The 21,213-nt window shown below is 31.3% G+C and overlaps 6 protein-coding genes across 6 annotated transcripts, besides 3 other annotated features; 3 read left to right on the top strand and 3 right to left on the bottom strand.

Moving 5' to 3' along the window:
• Positions 1–19: 19 nt before the first annotated feature.
• On the top strand, positions 20–8,317 carry TVAGG3_0263660 (uncharacterized protein; the record flags this gene model as incomplete). Its single annotated transcript, XM_001582999.1, has 1 exon — positions 20–8,317. The coding sequence occupies one exon, from the start codon at positions 20–22 to the stop codon at positions 8,315–8,317; it is 8,298 nt and encodes a 2,765-aa protein (XP_001583049.1).
• Positions 8,318–10,252: 1,935 nt separating this feature from the next.
• Positions 10,253–11,134, top strand: TVAGG3_0263650 (RNA polymerase II transcription regulator recruiting protein; the record flags this gene model as incomplete). The annotated part of the gene is made up of 1 exon (XM_001583000.1): positions 10,253–11,134. The coding sequence occupies one exon, from the start codon at positions 10,253–10,255 to the stop codon at positions 11,132–11,134; it is 882 nt and encodes a 293-aa protein (XP_001583050.1).
• A 535-nt stretch (positions 11,135–11,669) lies between these two features.
• Positions 11,670–14,795, bottom strand: TVAGG3_0263640 (uncharacterized protein; the record flags this gene model as incomplete). Its single annotated transcript, XM_001583001.1, has 1 exon — positions 11,670–14,795. The coding sequence occupies one exon, from the start codon at positions 14,793–14,795 to the stop codon at positions 11,670–11,672; it is 3,126 nt and encodes a 1,041-aa protein (XP_001583051.1).
• Positions 14,796–14,992: 197 nt separating this feature from the next.
• Positions 14,993–16,252, bottom strand: TVAGG3_0263630 (Major Facilitator Superfamily (MFS) general substrate transporter family; the record flags this gene model as incomplete). The annotated part of the gene is made up of 1 exon (XM_001583002.2): positions 15,038–16,231. One exon carries the CDS (start codon positions 16,229–16,231, stop codon positions 15,038–15,040), a length of 1,194 nt encoding a protein of 397 aa, XP_001583052.1.
• A 328-nt stretch (positions 16,253–16,580) lies between these two features.
• Positions 16,581–16,602: a terminal%2Cinverted (terminal inverted repeat of Kolobok-1_TV transposon ID:TVAGG3_0263610).
• Positions 16,581–19,580: a mobile genetic element.
• TVAGG3_0263620 (uncharacterized protein) lies at positions 16,967–18,259 on the bottom strand (the record flags this gene model as incomplete). Its single annotated transcript, XM_001583003.1, has 1 exon — positions 16,967–18,259. The coding sequence occupies one exon, from the start codon at positions 18,257–18,259 to the stop codon at positions 16,967–16,969; it is 1,293 nt and encodes a 430-aa protein (XP_001583053.1).
• Positions 19,559–19,580: a terminal%2Cinverted (terminal inverted repeat of Kolobok-1_TV transposon ID:TVAGG3_0263610).
• A 120-nt stretch (positions 19,581–19,700) lies between these two features.
• TVAGG3_0263600 (disulfide-isomerase C17h9.14C-related family) lies at positions 19,701–21,010 on the top strand (the record flags this gene model as incomplete). The annotated part of the gene is made up of 1 exon (XM_001583004.2): positions 19,827–20,996. The coding sequence occupies one exon, from the start codon at positions 19,827–19,829 to the stop codon at positions 20,994–20,996; it is 1,170 nt and encodes a 389-aa protein (XP_001583054.1).
• Positions 21,011–21,213: the final 203 nt, after the last annotated feature.

Below are 21,213 nucleotides of genomic sequence, written 5' to 3'. Positions count from 1 at the left end.
AAATAATCGTCACCCTGAGATGAGTGCTCTAAGCCTTTTCTTAGAGTCCATCTCTAAGCAATGCTCTTCTCTCGATTTATCGGGCGAATTGCTTAATAAAATTGAATATTACGTATTGTTTTCATCGAAATCTGATCTTCAACCTCAAATTGGTTATTTGATTTCAACACTGCTCAGTTATTTTCACAAAAAGACTGAAGAAATATCTTTTGACACGAAAGATGTCATTGGAGTCTTCAGAATCTTTCGATTTTTTCGATCTCAATGTTTAGATGCTGATCAAATCAAACAATTGGAAGACTTTGCAATCAAAATACTCCATGGAGATAACAATGATCTCAAAATCCAAGCATTCTTGCTTATGATAGAGAACATTGCACAACTAAAAAGAACAGATTTTTCAACTTATCTCAAATTTGTTGATTGGGTACTTGACTACATCAAAAAATACAATCCAGAAGATTCGCCATTGATGATACCCATCCTAACAAACATTGTTTTTGTAATTTCTTACTTCAATGAAATTAAAATTCCAATTAACGAGATTATTTTCGAATTGATACAAAAAGCTAAATTCATCCTCGCTCAAAATGACGATTCCGACAATTTTAAGACGAACGAACATATAATTCGAAAAATTTTTGGTTCGTTATCTCGAATTTTCCATAATACTCACTCAATTCCCGAAAAAGCCATCGAAGAAATATTAAATTTGAAAGAAATGATCCCAGACAGCATACAATTCTCATTAGTTTTTCAATCTTATATTCCTTTATTTTCATTAGTGCTAGAGCAATGCGCAAAGAAGAATTATCCACTACCCAATACAATTACATCATTTTTACAGTCAGAATATGTCATGAATCTTCCTTTCTTTACATTTTTGCCTCATGCCAAAAATAAAAGGATCCAACAAGCAACAAATCGCATTACAGAATACACAATGAGATTATCTAACAACTACAGTGAATTTTTACCATTGATTTGGCCACTTTTGTACTCGGTTTCGAACCATTCAAATACATCTCAATATCTTTTCGCTGATATACAGAAAATCATCAAAGAAAACATCGACAAACAAGTACCAAATTTCATTCCGAACATCCTACGACAGATTATTGGCTGTTTAAGCATATTAAAACAAGATATTTTATTAGTTGACAGGGAATCTAAGTCGAAGAGCTTCGAATACGATTCCTGGATGATTACAACACATTTCTGTATCAAATTATTTCCTTATATCATTGCTTCTGGGGATATTTCGAAATATGAGATCGAATTTCTTGAAGCATACAACGAATTAACGCGATTTGCAGCATTTATACTCGATCTATATACAGCACAGAGTTCTCAGAACGCTCCAGACATCGAATATTCACCAGAATTTCTTCATCAACTCAACAGAAGCGATTTTGCCAAAAGAATGGTCCATATTATTCAAGAATACATAAAAATAATCGCACCTTTACCGAGTAATTTTAAGGTTTCCATATTAAATCAGAATTTAATTTTATTATTACCGACAAAGTCATATCATTCCTTCCACAAAATAGTACATCAGCACATAATCAAGATAATCAACGACCCTACGATGTACCACGTAAGTTTTTTCCGTCTCGTCAGCCACAATTTCGAAAAACTTTTTTTGCCAACGCCTTTACCACACTTATTAGACCTCACGAGGTCGATATTCCAAGACGCCTTTGGATCTGACGCAAAGGCATCCATATTCGCAAACGCTCCTCCTTCAATGGTCGAAGATATCGCATCATTCATATGGAAAATCTTAGCATCGAAGCACGCCGTACTCATAGAACTACTGCTTACTGTATTCGTATTATTCTTCCCCATAGGAAAGGCCGCTCGCGTCCCTGTTTTTCTGAATCAATTGAAAGAATCTCCAAATTTAATGATTCTTTTGCTTAATAACCTCAGCGAGGACACAGATTTAAAAGTGTTTACAGGTCTCCTTGCTCTTTTCTTCTATCCGAGCTGTTACCCGAACTATGAGCAAGCCGATCAGTGGACAAACTTATTTCTCCCGGCCTTGGAGAGCGACATCCACCTCTACGGGGCAGTCCATGTATTGTACAGTGATACTTCGAAGATTTTCCCAATGTGGGTGAAGAAATTAAACAAACCAACACAGTTAAGGCTTGTTACTGCTTTAACAGCTTCCCTGGCCAAGCTGAAACAGAATGAAAGATGTTACCCGTTGGCTTTGCTCAGCAGAATCCCTGAATTGACAACAGAACTCTCAATGACTTTACACGATACCAAAAAAAGAAAAATTAAAATTGAATTGGACGGTTTTACATTTTACGCGGAAAATATTTTGGATATCGTCAAAAAAATTGATACAGACAACATAAATTTGTCACAAAGGATATTTAAAGAAATCCTCAAAAAAGTTGAGTTCGTGGAATTGATGACCAACCAGACCTTCTCAAATTTCTGTCAGATATTGGTCAAAAACAAATCTTTGGTTTTAGACGATTATTCTGACAATAATTTAGTTTACAAAACCGTTTTCTTAAGAGGATATTATTTACAAGATTTTGAAATCGAAAAAATACCAAACTTGGAAGAATTTCTTGGAATAATTTTGATGCTTTGTATCAACAGAAATTACTCAGATACAATCATCAAATTCATAGAAATATGTTTGCCAAGAATTCCTGTTTCTGAACTTTACGTAACCATCGCAACCGCTTTATTACACATGTCAAATTTTTCATACAAAAAAGTTTTGACAATTTTCCGTCAAATTTACTTTAATTTGCCATACGACAAAAACGAAGAAATAAGCATTGGAAAGAAGATCTGTAATAAATTCCAATCATCATTGACATCTCCAAACAAATACTACAGAAGACTAGTTATTAAAGTTTTGTCGTTTTATGATGAGAAAAAAATCCATAATTTTCCATGTCCAAGTAATTATGGCGATGTTTTTAAGACAATTTCTTCTGGCATCAATAATCATCCTTACAGATTCCAGTTCATTGTCAAGAACATCCAGAATTTGCAAAATCCTTCTTTGGCAATAGATTTCATGCTCCAATCATTCGAAAGATTGAATTTACACACAATTCCGGAAGAAGTTTTTCCTGTTTTAGAATCAAACTATTTTTTTGGAATAGAATCAGGTAAATTCAATATTTCGGTTTTGTCACGTTTATTGTCAATTGTTCCAAAAGACAACAAAATGGTCACTCAACTTTTGTCTTTTTTGAACACATTGAAACAACAGAAATTTGTGAAATTCATTCCTTATTTCCTCAAAAAATGCGAAAAACGTGATTTGTTACAAATGTTTCCAAGAAATTTGGAAAGTTATGTAAAAGTGACAAACGGTTTGCCAGAAATTCCTGCACATTATTCTGATGCGTTATTAATAGAGTTTGCATCGAGATTAGAAGGATTTTCAAATACAAATGAAGTCTACAATTGGTGCAATTTGTGTTTGAAATCAATGATGTCGGAAAACAGATTCATTTCTCAAAATGTTTTGCTAACTTTTGAAAAAGTGACAAATATTGTTTATAATGTGAAAAAATCGATAAATATCGATCAGTTTGTTATTACTTTGCTAGATGTTTTGTCGATGATTAAGTTCAATCACATGGAAAATGATTGTGACTTTTCAAAAATTTGTTCTCAGTTCCAAGAAGAAATTCCAAGAATTTCTCTCAATAATTTCATTTATCAGGATTTTAACGCAAAATCTTTTGTCACTTTTGTTGATATTTTGACCTTAGAAGATTTAGATGATTTGAGGAATAATTTCATCAAATTAATCCATGAAAATTCTTCAAAAATAATTGAATTCTTTACATCAAAAAGTGACAGTCAATTTACATCATTTATTTTTAGTTATTTATTGACGAAATTCACAGAAAAAAGCAAAATTTTGCAGAACATTGATATTATTTTATTAATAGATGTCATAACATTCCTTTTCAGACCTTTGATATTTAATTTCGAACCTTCTTTGTTTATTTCGATTTCAAAAATTTTGTTTCCTGCAGAGTTGGCTTCAAATTATAACAAAAGCTCTCAAATTTTAGCGGTTTTTGTAAACCAAGTTATACCATTTATCAAAAGTTATCCTATGTTCTTTTTCCAACCATTAGTTATTAGATTGTTAACTGTTTTCTGCAAGAAATTACCAGAAGATTCTCATCAAATTGTACAAAGTTGTTTGACGAAAAATGAAGAATTTAAATCGGAAATTGACAGATGTTTTTCATTAGCTTTGACCGATGTTTCTGTTGCAGTATTTGGAATATCAGATATTAAACTAGATTTATCAAATGCCGGAAGAGGATTGTTATCTTTGATTTCGTTGAATTTTGCTTATTCTATTGGAAAACAAGGAATTCAATTTGAAGATCCGATTTATCTTCAAAACACTGCATCATTACACTTTAATATTCTTAAAGGAAAGGCTTCTTTTAATGACTCTCCAACATTGAATCGATTAATGAATTGTTTGCTGTCGTTAAATACAGAAAACTTCAATCTCGACAAGAAAGAAACTTCAGAAATTGTTTCTAATTACTTAGATGTGACTCCTTTAGTTTCAAACGCAAGCCATTCTTGTTATAAAAATTGCGGACAACATTCTGAGCTGTTTGACACGGATAATGAAAGAATTATAAGGTTTTTAGTTGCTCTTCCTGTTTCGAATCTTTCTAACATGAAATATGGTTTAGATATCAATGAATTATATTATATTCCTATTATTTTGGCAAAAGTTGATCATTCGAAATCAAAAATTTGGAATGAACAAATTTTGGAAATTTACAATGAAATCATTGAATTCTTTTCTTCTTCAAACTTGAAGATCTACTATTATAGGTTCTATCCAAGAGCAATTAGAGAAGCCATAAATAACCTCGAGGACAAAAAACCTAAAAAATACAAAATGTTTGACATTTTCAAACAAAAATTGAAAGATGAAATAAATGAAGAAATGGCTTTACATGATATCAGGTCTTTGATGTCGATAATGATTGATTTGGCTCCTTTTGTGATGACACACGATATGGACATTCCTCCTGCTTTGTTGCCGAATAATTTATTGAGTCCTCAGAGAATGCAAACGAAAGATTTCTACAGTTTGTTTCAGAAAGCTGTAGAAAGTTGCGAAGAAACTCTTGGTGTCACTTTTTCACAAAAATTGATAGAAAAATTTTGTGAAAATTTGAGTTCAAATTCAGAAATTGATCCAATAAAACTCGGAACACCATTCGCAACCGCGGCAGCATGGAAAGACCAATTCGACAAAATGAACAAACTCCACAAACCATTGTCTGTTTTGTTTGAAAGTTTGTGTCCGCACAAAATGTCCGATTTCGCAGATGCCGTCAATTCATTGAAGCATCCGATATCTGCCGATACTTATTCATTTGTACGGAAAATGTTGAATGAAAGATTCAAAGAAAAATTCTCTGATTGGCTCCAAAAAACTCCTTTTCTTTCGTTTTTCTTCACGAAACCATCAGAGAATCTCATTCCTGATCTTTGGGATATCAAATGGTTCGATGTCAAACACAATTTCCACTTGAGAATCTTCGCAAACATGATAATGCCTCAGTGGTATTCGTGTTTACTCGACCAAATATCAGAAAAAGATTTGAAAATGACGATAGCGCCGGTTATTTCTGACATCGAGGAGAAATATCCTGAATTTAGGAAGTTTTCCGCTTATTACGTTTCCCTTTGTCCCAATTCTTCACTTGCTGAATCCCTTTGGACTTCAAAAGCTTTCAAAAAGTCAATGCCACTTCCAACGATGTCACTTTTTGAAAACAGAAATTTTTTGTATCAAAAGAACTTATGCGAAGATGCCCTTGGTCTTCTTAAATCCGAATATAAAGAGCTTAACAAAGCAGCAACATATCATCAACTTGCAAATTACAAAGCTGCTTTTTCGGAATATTTAGAAGCAATGACAAAAAGTAACAGAATTTATTCATTGAGTTTAGTTGAATTAAGAAGTGTAAGTTGCAATTTGAGTTTAGTTAGACAGATGCCATTTAATGACATCTTCAAAGTATCAAATGCTTCTCCACAAGTAACTCTTCCATTTTTAATGAATTTCAACCCACAAAATGAAATTAAAACAATGGTTTCTTACCAAACATATAATCCAGAGAATTTCACAAGTTATTTCTCTCAGATTTATTTACCTTTCTTAACAAGAAGCGCAATGATTGAAGAGATCTATAAATCACTACAAATCCTGAGACAAAGAACAGCGCAAAGCCAAAACATTCCTGATTTAATCAAGCCGTGGATGGTAACATGGATGAACACACTTGATAAACTCACGGCAACTTGTTCTGGCATCGCGTGGAGAATGACAATCATTGCGAAAATGAAAGAAACAACTGAGATGCAACCAAATACTCCCATTTTTAATAGTTTGAGCCAATGCTTGCAAAAGAATTACTCAAAACTGAGTTCTCTTTTGCAACATTCTGGAGCTGTTAAATCTGCCCTTAAATTACTGAATTTCGGAGGAGAAATTGAAAAATTTCATGTAACAAAATCATCTTTGGGAAGAATTTACAATTTTCTCACAAGAAATAATTCAGAGAAATTGACAGCAATAAGTGAACAATTGTTTATTATGTTACATGACTTTAGAGGAATCAAATCGAACAAACATTGGCTGAAATTAATGTTTGAAGTCTCGAAATGTTTCCCTGTTTTGATTGAACCGAATTCTTTCTTTTCTAGAATTGCAATGGAAATGAAAGAATCCAAAAACGAATCAAGAGATTTCATCATAGCTTTGGCCTTGAATTTCGTCAGAATTAAACCGGAAAGTATCCCAATTTTCCACCAACTCCTTTTACAAGTTGTTCCTCCAAAACAAATGCAAACACAAGGATCCCAATCGCAGCAAATCGACTTGAAGAACATTTGGCTTCGATGGCTTCCTATGATCATAAAACACGCGAAATCTCCTCCAGACGGGTTTCTTTTGGCTCTTTTGGAAAGACATCCAATGCATTTTTTGATGTCAATTAAATCTTTGATGAATTCTGATTCTTGTTCAGAAATTGCGAAGGAAATTTACATCAAAGTTATGCAGAAAAAGAGTCTTTCTGTGTTTGAGTTCGAAGAATCTTTCACGTGGATTGAGAAACTCAAAAAAGAAATTGATGATTTCGATTTCAACGTCAATTTATTCCAAAAACTCATAAAAATGATTGACGATGAAAATGTCGAAATTTCTGATGAAGAAAAAGAGAAAATTGGCGGAGAAAACTTCGATGATTTTGTCAACTATTGCAAAGAAAATCCACCTTATTTCTTTGTCGATGACAAAAGTTGCCAAAGCATATCTGCAACAGGAACAAGATTCACGTCAATCCAATTAAATGTCAATTCACTTTCTTTGATTACAACAAAAAGTGACGAAGCAAGTTTAAGGTTATCTACAACAATTGGCGAGATCAGATACTTTTCACTTGTTTCACCACGTATTTACGGATTTACCTTCCAAGAGCACATGTTTTCAGCATTGATTAAGAGAATGATTGACAATCATCCATCAAATGTTTCCAGGAGCAAATTCAACAATTTTGTTCCTTATACATTCCTTTTGTCTCCGAAACTGATGATTGTCCATCACGGCCCAATCAATTCTCTTTACTCTGCAATTGGTTTGGATGATATCTGCGAGAGATTGAAAGAGATAAAAAAGATTGATTCCGATCAAAGTCCTTTCGCCAAAAAAGTTCGTAAAAATTGTCATAAAATGAACGATTTACATAAATGGTTCATTGGCGGAACAGAAGGAATTTATGTAGATTTCCTGATGATGAGACAAGCATTCGCAAGCAGTTTGGCATTTACAATGGCCTTAAGAGTTTGTTTCAGCGCGAGTTTGCCTTCAATTCCGAATGTTTGTTTCTCTTTGGACAGACAAAAAGTTGTTTTACCAGGATACTTTTTGAAGAGAGAAAACACTGTTACTTTGGCTCCTTTGACAAACGCTTTCCGTTCATTTTTACCTAATTTCCTTTTGAAAGGAAGTTTCGAATCATCATGGCTTTCAACAATTGATAGTTTAGCAAAGCACATCACGAAAATTAGAATTATTTTAGACGTTTTGAGATCATCTGGAGAAAATGAAGTTTCGAATTCACAAATCTGCAACAGAATAGAGATGTTGGCTCCTTGCGTTGGAGAAGACACAGAGAACGTGGAGAGTGAATTCGCTTTCGATATTATTAACCATTTGATTGAAAATTCACAGAATATTACAGATCTTCATGCATCTTACGCATGGATTTGAAAATTTTTTTATTTTTATTTTTTTATGTTTAGATTATAAATTGTTAATTTTTTAGATCAATCGAAATGAATAATGTTTTTTGACTCTCGATTTTACGACAACAAGTCATAATAAATTACAAGTCATAATTGTAATTTGCGAACAACGCATTAGAAATCAAATTCAATTCTTAATATAATAATAATTCATAATATTTGATGAAGCTCTTCATATAGGTAAAATGCAGAACATAAAAATTTTCAGTACATTAAAGAAGAACTGTGAAAAAAAAATTATTTATTCAAAAATAAAGGATTGAATGAATTTTTATTAGTTAGCAGATATAAAGAAAATTCATTAATCGAATTGAGGTTAAGATGCTAATAATTAGATTTTATATTAAAAATCTTGAATAATACATAAATTGAAACGTATTGAGAATGTGTCAATACAAATATCATACTTGTGCTGAGGAAAATTATCAAAATTCTTAGATAATATTTAAAATAAAACATTAATAATAAATATACTGATGTAATGATTGCTCTCCGAATATATTTAGAATAAGGATAATTCTTTTACAATTAGAAAGCATTTTAATGGTATAAAATTAATAATAATTTTATTCGCGAAAAAAATCATTTATTTTGTGAAACTTGTGCATATTTGAATGTGCTCTTATAAGTATCAAACGAGTGATGAGGTTAGAAGTTCTAAAAACAATAAGGTAGCGATATAGAAAAAAAGGATTTTGTAAATCCGTAATAGGTCTCAAAACTTTCTCTCACAAAATTTGAATAAATTTTGATATTGAGCGAAAATGAGAAATCTAGAATGAGATAAAGTTCTAACAAAATCGTTATTCTCATCGAATAACGATTTCACAAAGTTTGAGTTTTGTTTACAAAAATATTGTAATTAGATGTCAGATAGTATAATTATTTCAACTATAGTAAATTTAGAAGAGAATCGGATTGAGGAATAAAATTTCGGGAATCGGACAATATTGATGAGAATACAAAAAGAATGGTGATTTCAAAAAGAAAAATAGGCAAATATCGATTATGAAATTGATACACATCATTCAAAATTTTAGTAATTCAATTTTATTTCTTTATTTTTCAGATGAAAATAATACAAGGCTATGTGAATAACAAGATTGAATTTCTCAGTGTTTATCAAAAAATTATTCAGAATAATAAATCATTTTGAATTTGTATAAGATGGCTTTTTATGAAAATCGAAGACGAATTAATAGGTTGATGGCGCAAGTTCTATTTGTTTGGGAAAGAGTATAAATTAAAAAATTGAGAAAATCTGCCAAAAAATATCAACATTTAATTCATATATTGGCTAATCATGCCGATAATAAATGAAATTTAATTTCCTTTTATTTTAATAAAAATGACGATAAACTGTTTTTTTCAAAATTTGTTTTCCTATTATAAATTAATACAGAAATTAATATTGCCGGATCATAATCATGACAAGCAACACAAATAATTAGTTTTCATATCAAGAATATATTCGTGATCAAAAAAATATGTTTCTCTCAATATATTTCTGTTCACATATTGAATTTTGAACAAGTAGAAATCGAAAATATCATCTTTAATGTTTCATAATTATGTATGATCTTAATACCTGAATTTTCCAATTCGATATTAAAATTTTCATTCAGAAAGTACTTTTCATTACCTTGAAGATTATATGCTAGTATCTTAATTAATGTATATTTTTAATTAAATTGAGATTTTTTAAAACGAAAATTCAGTATAATATTGTACCGTCGCCATTTATAAAAATGCTTGTATGCATATCCGTAGTCCATACCTATTAAAAAATTGCATTAATTCTCTAATTGTATAACAACATTGAAATCATGTACAAATTTCAATAAATTATTGAAAAATTATTTTTTGAGAACTTCGCTATATAGAATATTTAATTTCAACAATGAGTAATTCACCGACGAGTCATCTAGGCATGAGCGAAATCCTGGACTATGGCTCCAGTTTAATTAAAAGCGCTGCGCACGGTTCTCATGCTTCTATTTCCAAATCTTACTTACTTAGCGTTATGAAAAATTACCTTTCGAACAAAATTTCCTATCAAGAAGCCTCAGATATATTTTTACAGAAATTTGGAAGCGCTCATCCAATCGAAAAATTACAAGAAATTGTTAATGAATCTTTAATTCTTACACCTATTCCAGCCCCTGAAGATGATTACATGCAGCCCAAACAAATCAGGTACTGGTCTCAGCGCGAAAATACCAGATTAATGGCAGGAGTTTTCCTTTACGGTTCTTTTGATTGGTCAAAAATAGCAGCTTTTGTAGGAGGCGGCCGCGGACGTCCGCAATGCCTTCAGAGATGGACAAGAACGCTTAACCCCTCAATTGTTAAAGATATATGGACTCCTGAGGAAGACAAAAAGTTGCTCTCAATTGTCCAGCAGTCTGATAAAGTCTCTTGGACCCGGGTTGCAAACTTTATGGGTAATAGATCAGATGTTCAGTGCAGATATCATTATAGCCAGCTTATGAAAAACAAAACTTCAAAAATCTCTTCACCTAGTCCAATAACAGCTGATTATAATGTAATGCCAAATAAACCACCGCAATCACCTTTGGCGTTCTATAATCCTCAACAGAGCTTCGTAATGCCAACTTACGAACCTAAACGCACAGTGCCAGCATATGTTCCAACAGTTAATTATGCTAATGTTGCACCTACTGCAAACTATCCTGTGCAAGTTGTCATGGATCCTTCTCCATTGACTGTTGAGAATAGATCTCCTATGGCTGTTGAAGCTTTTCTTTCTTGTTTTCAATAAATTGTTTATATATTATCTTTGTTTGTATAAATTGTATCGTTTTTAGTTAATAACTGCTGAAATATTGGTCGATATTTTCCATTGGTTTTTGAATATTGAGATTAGATTGGGTAGCTCTTATAGATTGAAGTTAATGCATTAAATTCTTAATCATTTTAAGTCCAATTACATATTAATGCGCTTGATTGAAAATAGTTTATATTATAATTATACCAGAAAGTAATGATTGGCTCGGAAATCCAAAATATTATCAAATACAGTTCTCATCTACAGTTTGTTTCCCTTTTTAGACTGTTTTGAATTTCAAATTTTCAAACTCTATGATATTTATAGATTTACCATCTATGGGCCACAACTAAAGTAATTTTGAAACAAAATCAAATTAACATTCGAGATTTCTTTCATTAATTTTTGTTTATCCTCCTTTTTTGAACATGTTATATGTCTGCAATTTCTTGACAAAATCAAACCTATCTATCAAATGAAACCCGAAAATAAAAATCCATTAATTTAATTTCCGATAATAAATAAACTTTTACTTACAAACAAACTTATTTAATATTTCATATCTCTTTGACTTCGTTGTGCTTTCATCATTATAAGCAATACACCATGGCAATAACTTGGCAAGTGTTTCTGGTGTAAATAACATGTTTCCGCTGAAAATACCATAATTATCATTAGCACAAGACAATCCAATCAAATTTCCTTGCTCCCAGAGAAAGATTTGTTTTGATGAAATAAATCCTTGGATTTTATCAGAGCAAAGCATCAAAACTGTTGATGATTTGCACTGGGAAGGAGTATTACATAGGTGATAAGTGATTTTATACCTGTATTCGGTGTAAATGATCGAATTTGGTCCTTTTTCGCCTAATTTATTAAGAAAATCTTTAAAAGCAAGTGATATTATCTGAGGAATAATGATGTCGACCTCATAATTATCAAATGCTTTCTTTCCTGTCAAATCTCTTTTTTCTGAAAAAGCTTTTAGCATCGAATAGTAGGAATTAAGGGCTTCATCACCTATTTTCTTGATTTGCGTCATCTCTTGGTTGGTTTCCAACTCGATTTTTGGTAATTCGACGTCATTAAAATGAAAATCAGAAGGATTATACTTTTTCTGGTCAGGAATAGTGTTTATTGCTGATTTTAATGCATTATCAACGCTATTTTGATGTTCTAATGTGTTTTTTTCATGTTTTTCTGTTGAATTCCAAGAATCATTTTCGATTTTTTGGTCAAAAAGTTCTGGCTTAATTGGTTTTATATTAATATCAACTTCTCCATACAAATTGTTCTTCCTTATAAGAAAATTGTCTTGATCTGATTCAATTTTATCGATTTCAATGAAATTTCCATTGTTTTGGTGGTCGAACGCGTCGATAATTGAATATTCTGTTAATTCAATGAGAGAATGGATATCCTGTGATGGATTTTTGATGAAACTATTGGAAAAATCAGAAATTTGGTTCGAAAAAACCGAAAGATCTTGAAAAGTAAGGAGGGATAATGAGAACTTTTGTATATTATCCTTCTGTTCATATATATTTTGTATCAATTGTCTCTTTAAAGCTTCATCTGAAAAAATTGATTTTTCATTCTTGGCAAGAATGGAAAATAGGCATAACACCTCAGAACTCATGCGCCCATTAATAGGTTTCGTTATTAATTTATACGCTTTTTCTGGAGTTTTCGAAGATAAAGCGTAAATTGTGCCAATCCTGATAAATCCGACAGAAAACGCCTTGGAATAGTTATGGATGCAATATTCAAGAACTTTTTCTGCTATTTCTTGTGAGATTGCAATTGATGAAATTAAAATATTGATTTTCTTCATTGAATCTATCTTAATCTTCTTTGATATCAATATATCAACTGATTTGATTATAATCTGGCCTATTTCAGGTGAATTAGATTGTGTCAAATCACTCAAAATATCAATTGTAAAATCATTCGCAGAAACAAGTGGAATAAATACATCAGTTATATGAGAAACATATTTCTGATCTGGATTTTTGACCTTTGCAAGCAATATAATGGCGGTTTCAATGAATTTTTCATCGATTAATTCAATAGGAACGGAATAAAGAAGAAATTCACAGAAATCGGAGAAATTAGATGTGTCATTATAAGGAACTAACTTCGAAAGACTCAATAAAATGGTAAAAATGACAGAAATTACATGAAGATTTTCAGAAATTGGGAAAACATTAAGAATTCCTTTCATGTAGCTCTTAAATGTTTCATATGGCCACCAAATGAAATCCATTTTCGTGAAATAAGGAAGGACAGAAACAGGAGAATTTGTAATTTCGTTTTCAAGCAATAAAGGGTTTTTCATATCGATATTTGGTATATTAAAGTTGATTATTTTAGTACCAAATATAATCCCTGCTGAAGCTACAACGAATTGAGTAATAAATTTATCAACCACAGATTTTATATCTGGATGCAATGAAACTGAATCGGAAACGTATTTCCAGCATTCCACAGATGTCAATTTATACAACATTGTGAATTCAAAGTAAATTCTAAATAGTTGAATTGAACATTTTGATCCTGTCGCAATAAAAAAGAAAAGTGATGAAATAATTATAAAGTACTGATCATTCAAGTTCATCTGATATATAAGATCTAATAAAGATCTGCATCTAAGAAGAGGAATCGCAATTTTGTCAAAATCAGGGTAATTTGTACAGATATCTCTTAGTAACAATACAATCAGTTGCGAAACAAAGTCTCTTGATAGACTAAAAAGTTTCGGAAGTATCTGTAATAACTGATTTGTGTATTGTTCTGGGATATAAAACAAAGATCGTGAAAAAGAGAATGAGTTTCGCTCAGAAATAGATTCTTCTGATAGTTCCCCTGGGAAAAGATTATTTGCAATGCTTGAAATCAAAACTTTGTATTTTTCACTGTCTGTATATATAATATGAGGTATAAACAGTGATACAGCAATGCAACTGTTGAAATCTGATATGTCAAACATGCGAATATCTGGTTTTTCGTTGGAAATTGAATGAATAAAATAACAAGAAACGCTTAAGATTCTCTTTGGTAGTACTTTTTGTGTTTGCACTTTAGCGAGTGATGCAGCTTTGATATCAAAATCAAGATATAATGGTAAGATTGTATTGCAAAAAATTTTCCACCAAAAAACTTTGGATTCATAAGGAATTTCTGAGAGACAGTTATTTACCAATGCGAGCATGTTTGAATTTTCGTCAATATTTAGTGTTTTTTCATCCAAAAAGAAGGAAATACAAGCTTTTGTGTCTACTGGTGTGAATTTGGAAGTATTATATGTTAAACACCAAAAAGTTATCTGACACAATTTCCAATAAAGCTCCTTTTTGATTGTGAATTTTAGTAATTGTGAAATTGTAATTTTCCAATACAAAAGAAATTGTTTATCAAGGAAATCTCCATTTGTTTGCTTAATAATTGAGTATAAACTTTCTGAAAATTCGAGTAGTAGTTTGTTTAAATCATCTGAAATGACTCCATTTGGAATATCAAGTTTTGAAATATATTCATTGAGAGTAACTAGAAAGGTGGTGAGATTTTGTAACATCTCCTCCCCCGATTTAAATGATGAGCATTGTTTTATAAAGTTTTTTAACGCTTGTTGAAATAACTTATCATTGTTTCTCATCAAAAAAATGATGTTATTTAATACAAAGTATTTAAATGTTGTTTTAGGAGTTGAAAAGCGACATTTTCAAAGTTAAAATAATTTGAAACATTCAATAAGATTTTGTTATCAGATTTCGTATTTCTTATGGTTGTATGCCACCCATAAAGAGTATATATTAATTCTAATATAATTTTAGATTAATGACTGCATATTCGAGAAAAAATTGATAATTTTAATCAACAAAAAGATAAAGGTTTACTCTAATACTCTATTTGCTTTATACCTACAAGAACAGGGCGCATTGGCTGAACACAGTTTGAACCTGAAGTAGAGCCAATATCACCAACGAATAACCAAGTACTCATTGCAGTTAAATGATACTTGTCAACGAACAAGAGTCCGATGAGTTTAGTGGTTTGTGTATAAAGTCCACCATTTGCCCATCCAAATACAAAGGATGCCAATGGGGTGATTTCTGGAATTAATGCCAAATTAGTGATAATTCCGAATATAAGGAGGATAAAGAAAAACATAGGATTAATAATACGTTTTCTATCCATGACAATACGTGAGAGAAGATCACCAAGGAAATTTCCGATATTGCAAGTGAGAATGAAAGCATCATGTGGAAGTGTGAAGCCCAAAAGCTTATAATGAACACGCTCATTGAACGCATAGAGTGTGCATCCTGGATTGAATAGCGATAAGCAAAACATGTTAATGATGAAAACCAAACAATGTCCCCAAATCTTTGGGAACCATTCTTTGATATTCTTGAAATCATTGAAGAAGTCCTTAAAGCTAAATGTGCTGGCAGAAGTATTTGCCACTGGATAAATTTTAATAAGGTAAAGAATAATTGCGCCAAATGTGCATACTGATGTAAACATGTAGCACAATTGGAAAGGCATGCCAAAAGAAAATAGAGCAAAACCTAAAATTGTAATCAAAGAAACTCCAAATGGGATTGCAGTAACAACTTGTTGGCGTGTCTTGCCTAAATTGTTCACAACGTTAAACATATTTGGACAGTATGATCCTTCGCATACACCGCAAAAAGCGTATGAAATGAATACCCAGGCAAGGTGAGGAGGTGATTTTGCCATTGCAACAACACTAAGCATAGTTTGTCCAACAATCATACTAGCTAAAGCAATAATGACCCTCACTCTTGGTGAGAAGCAGCCAAAAAGTAAATTGTGGCCGATAACTCTAAATATTAAATTGAAAAAGTAAACAAAAGATGTGCCAATTCCGTAGTAGTATGATCTTGAATTACCTGCAGCACCATCTGCTAATCCAAAAACATTACCAAGTCTGTGCTGCAATGAAAAACAGCATGCGTATCCAATAAAGACTGGAGCTGTAATAAAGAATGCACTAATATATGTTTTATCTTTCGTACTAGATGCCTCTTCTGTTAATAAATCTGCTGTGTCAACTGAAGAGATCATGATTGGTTCGAAATAAATGAATAGTGCGCCAAAATTTGAGTTTTAATTGAAAAAAAGACCGCACAATTTTTGCATTTTTATTCCATATTGTCTAGTGATTATTTTTAATAAATTTTTAAAGTTTGCTTAACGTACGAATTTGTTCTAATTGAAAATCAAAATGACAATTACATTATACTTTCTGCTTTGCGCCGTGTTGTTTTTTCACATTAGAACTCCATAGATTTCTGGAGATTACTACAGGCCATCTTAAATTACTCTCAAACTCGGAAAACTGGGTTGGATGATGACTTGAATTACTATACATTTTCCATATATGCTATGATATTTGTCATAAGTCTCTTGTTAAGGGTATAGTAAACTCAAAATTCTAGAGTTTTGAGAGTGCCAATAAACTCTATAGGCCTATATATATCTATATTTTAAAGGAGAGGTTACGCCATAATATTTGATATTATAAATTATTAATTCAAAATAAAAGTAGAAAATGAAACTAATTTTATTCTAACCTATATAAATATATCAATAATCTAAAATGATTATAGTCTGAACTATATTTTACCAGATTATCAAATATAAGAGAAATGAAATAAGGCATAAAAATATCATAGCATAATTATTGGATAAATGCATTAATAAATTATTTATATCATAATGAGAAAAAATCAAAATAAGAAAATGAGCATAATAATAATTTAATTAAAAACAAAAACAATAAATAAAATGTAATTTTCGTTAATCAAAGTCATCAATGTCTTCGTCTTCTGATTCCCATTCGGACTTGAAAACTTGATAATCTCCTCCTGGTACACTCTGAATGGAGTTTTTGTATTTGTTCTGTTTTTTAGAACCTTTTGTAACAGTTTTTTGTTTCAATATCATTTTGGAGTAACAATTCTCTTCAAATGATTTGACACAATCTTCTGGAAGTGGGGGAAGATGTAATGCTTTTTGTATATCTCCGAGAAAATGCTCTGGATCATTCCATTCTAAGATTGCAACGTTAACTCTAATGTTAATGTTCTTCCAGGCTCTTGATTTGTCCAAATAGCATGCAATTTTGGAGTTAAACGCTTCATTCATGCAGGTAGATCCAATGGAAGAAACTTTGGAAACTATGGGTGTCCATTTGTGAACCCAGTCATAGAGCATGAATTGAAGTTGGATCGAATTGACACCTTTTTGCCATTCAAAGCATTTGTAATTGTGCGGTTCGCAAAAAGAATGATTGCCTACGTAATGGTAGACACAATTCTCCCACATTTTCGTACGTTTGTCAATATTTTCTTCGGCAAAACATGACCAAAGCCACATACTTAGGCTTGCATTCAGACCCCAGAAAGGTCTCTCTATTTTTTCAATCTTCTGAGTCTTGTCGTTGAAAACTTCAACTGTCTTATGAGAAGCTGAGAACTTTGTAAAATCTTTTGAGATATTTTTTGATACATGACCTGGATCGAATCTTTCAAGATGAGAGACGCCAAATTCTTTAAAGACAGAGACACTTTTGTTATCTCGGTCTTTAATAATCTCTTTAACATCTTTCAAGATATTGTATTTCTTTAATTGCTTCAAGATGATTCGAGTTCCAGCACTTTCCATATTGTTGGAAGCTCCGGAATACTGAGCATGCTGTCTGTTTCCACCAATATGGTTGATGTTCACGCATGCAAGAACTCTTTTTGTGACAGCATCGAGCGCAGTTACTGTACAACTTGGCGAGTTTCGCCTGTGCGTCCATCTTGCATCAATGGATAAGTAACCACTGAAGGACTTTCTCGACAGCATTAGGGAAATACTTTTAAGTCTTCTAATCTTATCGTCACAAAATCTCTGTTGTCTCATGACACCACTCTTCACAGGGGGCTTAGTTCCACAAAGAGAAAGAAAGCGAGCACCTTTTGTATATGGCATTCCGGTCATTATGCAAGCACCAAGCATCTGTCGCGCTGAGAGTCGACGACGTTCGTGGAGTAAAATGTTATGCATTGCCTTTGTTTTCCGTTTTGGGTGAACAATATGGCCCATACAACAACAAAAAAATGAAATCCCGCCAAAAGTGAAAATTGAATAAAAAGTAATAATTAATAAATATATACTATATCATTAGATGAATATTTTGGAATAACATTTTAAAATCGAGGTTTTTCAATGGATAACGGTTCAATCAAAAATTTGACCCCATTTTAGAATCTACATTAAAAATGGAACATTTCTGTCGTTTCAAAATTCCAAAATAACGTTTCTATTCCTCTCAAAAGTAAAAAAAACTTTATTGGGGAAAAAATATTTTTATTTTCCAAAAAAAAATGAAAACCTTAAATGCAAATCTAATTTTGATGCTTTTGTTTGTGATTTTTTGGATTTCGAAAAAAATTTGAAAATTCAGACAAGTTACCATTAACACTAATACGTTTCAGCGAGTCGGTCCCATCAGAGAAATTTTCATAAATCGGCGATATAATTTATTATTTCAGCAAAATATTCTCAGATCCAACTAGAATAAGGTCAAATTATACAAATTTAGCAAAGGCTAGTTATCCTACCTATTCAATTAACTTTAATTTTAAATAATTCAAGACAATTCTCAAAATTACCTTAATAATCGCGTTCTCTTCGCAAAATGACGATTCCTCATTCACTACCAGCATAACTGAGGGCTTGTGCTCACAGAATAATACAGATAATTTACTTATTAATGCAAAATTTAGTACCAAAAGGTAATCATAGAAGATACAAAAAAAGTTTCTTTATTTTGATTGCTGATTTTATTTCTTCTAAAATTTACCAAATCTAAAAAATCCAAAATTGAATGCTATTGAATTTCATGTTTATGTAACATATACTATTTATTATATAAGGAATAAAAATTTTATAGTTTTAATCAAAAATAAAGGTGTACTAAATGCATACAAAACAAGGTATTTTTTACTCATCCAAAATATGTTAACAGTGCTATTTATATAATCAATATCCGAATTTCGAAATCATTTTGATGAAATCTTTATTTTAAAATTGAGTTGACTGTTAAAATCACCCGAGAAGAGGGATTATCTCAATGAAAAGTACATAAAATAGCAAACGCACAAGATGGCACTATGCAGCTTTATATTGTTATACAGGATGAACATATAAAATGTTTGGAAAACACTTACTTCGTTCTACAAATGTGTATCTCTTTATATCAAAGATTCTTCTCAAATTATTGAGAGACTTCTCTCAAAAAAGGAAAATTTGATAACTAAAAAAAATTATGGCATAACCTCTCGTTTTGCATAGATATATATTTACATGGTCACAGAGCTTATTTTCATTGTCAAAACTTAAAAATTTTTAGTGGACTATACCCTTAAATTTTCAAATTTTATTTAGGAATTCATCCATTCTTCGGTTAAGAGAGATTGGATTATATTATCCCCAAATTGAAAGGATTGCAAGTATAGAGTATTGTCTTGATGATTATACAAATTCAAGGTTTCTCTCAATGAAGAAGCAATAAAATCTATTAATCATTAATATTTCGTGAACCAAAAGTACAACATATGCTTAAAAATATGCAGTGTAAAGTTTCATTTTTTTTATTGCAAAAAATTGAATGTTCACAGTTTTGATTAACTTTGCATTAAGTCAAGTGCATTCAATTACCTCAGAGGAAGCTGACAAATTATTCACTGAGGAGCCCCATAAGCCTATATTTGTAACTCTTGAATCAATGTGGTGCGCTCATTGTTTAGAATTCAAGCCTGTTAAAGAGCGTATTGAACAATTTTACAAAGATAATGATAAAGTCGATATAATGATGATCTCTTGTGATAACGAAAGAGATCTTTGTAGACAATTTCAAGGAGAAGGAACGCCAAGACTATACATGGTTACGACAACAATAATAGATGCTGAAAGATATGAAGGATCAAGATCTTTTGAAGAAATTCGAGCTTTTATTCAAAAATTTATTCAACCACCTGTACTTCAAATTGAAAATGAAACACAACTTTCCACTGAGCTAAATGCCAATTTAGAATCTTCGATATTCTTCTTACAAGATTTTAAGAATACAAATTTATCACAAATATTTTCAGAGATTGCCAAGCAATATGTTAATTATCCAGCTAGATTTTACAATATCACATATAAGTATTTCCAATCCGATGAATCTCGCATCTATCACTATTATACTCCTACAAATAAAACTCTTCCTTATTCAGGTCAAATAAATTTCGATGATGTACAAGCATTTATTTACGAACATCTTTATCCACCGTTTGGATCACCTTCTTCAACTTTCTTTGAGATACAAACAAAATTAAAAGAACCATTTATTGTTTTGGAGGACTGGGAGAAGAAATTCACCAAAGAAATACAACAGTTAACATTGAAATTACCAGATAACCTCAAAATTATTGATATTGACTGCATGTCATATGAAAGATTTTGCAGAGCGATCAGAGTTGACATTACGCATCGTCCTTTCATTTCTATGGTCAAGATGCATAAGAATACTTGGTATAAATTTGATTCCGATTACGATCCTGAAAAATTTGTTGAATGGGCCAATAAAGCATGGCAAGGAAAACTGAAAGAGTATGGACCAGGTGCTGGAATCATGGGATTTTACAGAAGAGTCGTCAAACCTTTTGTTCAGAAAAATAAGTTATACTTTTATTTAGGAATCGCTTTTGTTGTTCTTATAATAATCATACAGATAATCAAGGCTTGCTGCTTCATTATTGGATTTGATGGTCCTGAAAAATACAAATATGATTAAAATTTTTTGCTTTTTTTGTATGAATTTTGTAAAAAATATATGTAATCAAACTTATATTGGTTTTAATAAATTTTCATTCAATAGATATTTGATTTTGAAAGAAATATCGAATAAGAAGACTTAAAATCTTTATTTTTAGGACATCTGCATATGAGGGAAATGTGTAATTAATAAGTCTATCATAAACTTTCTTTAGTAGAAATGAAATTGTAAATTT

The sequence above is a fragment of the Trichomonas vaginalis genome, chromosome V (genome assembly GCF_026262505.1).
Source record: "Trichomonas vaginalis G3 chromosome V, whole genome shotgun sequence".
NCBI classification, from domain to species: domain Eukaryota; phylum Parabasalia; order Trichomonadida; family Trichomonadidae; genus Trichomonas; species Trichomonas vaginalis.
Note: the sequence above shows the minus strand (reverse complement) of the source record. Positions and strands in the feature narration are given on the sequence as shown.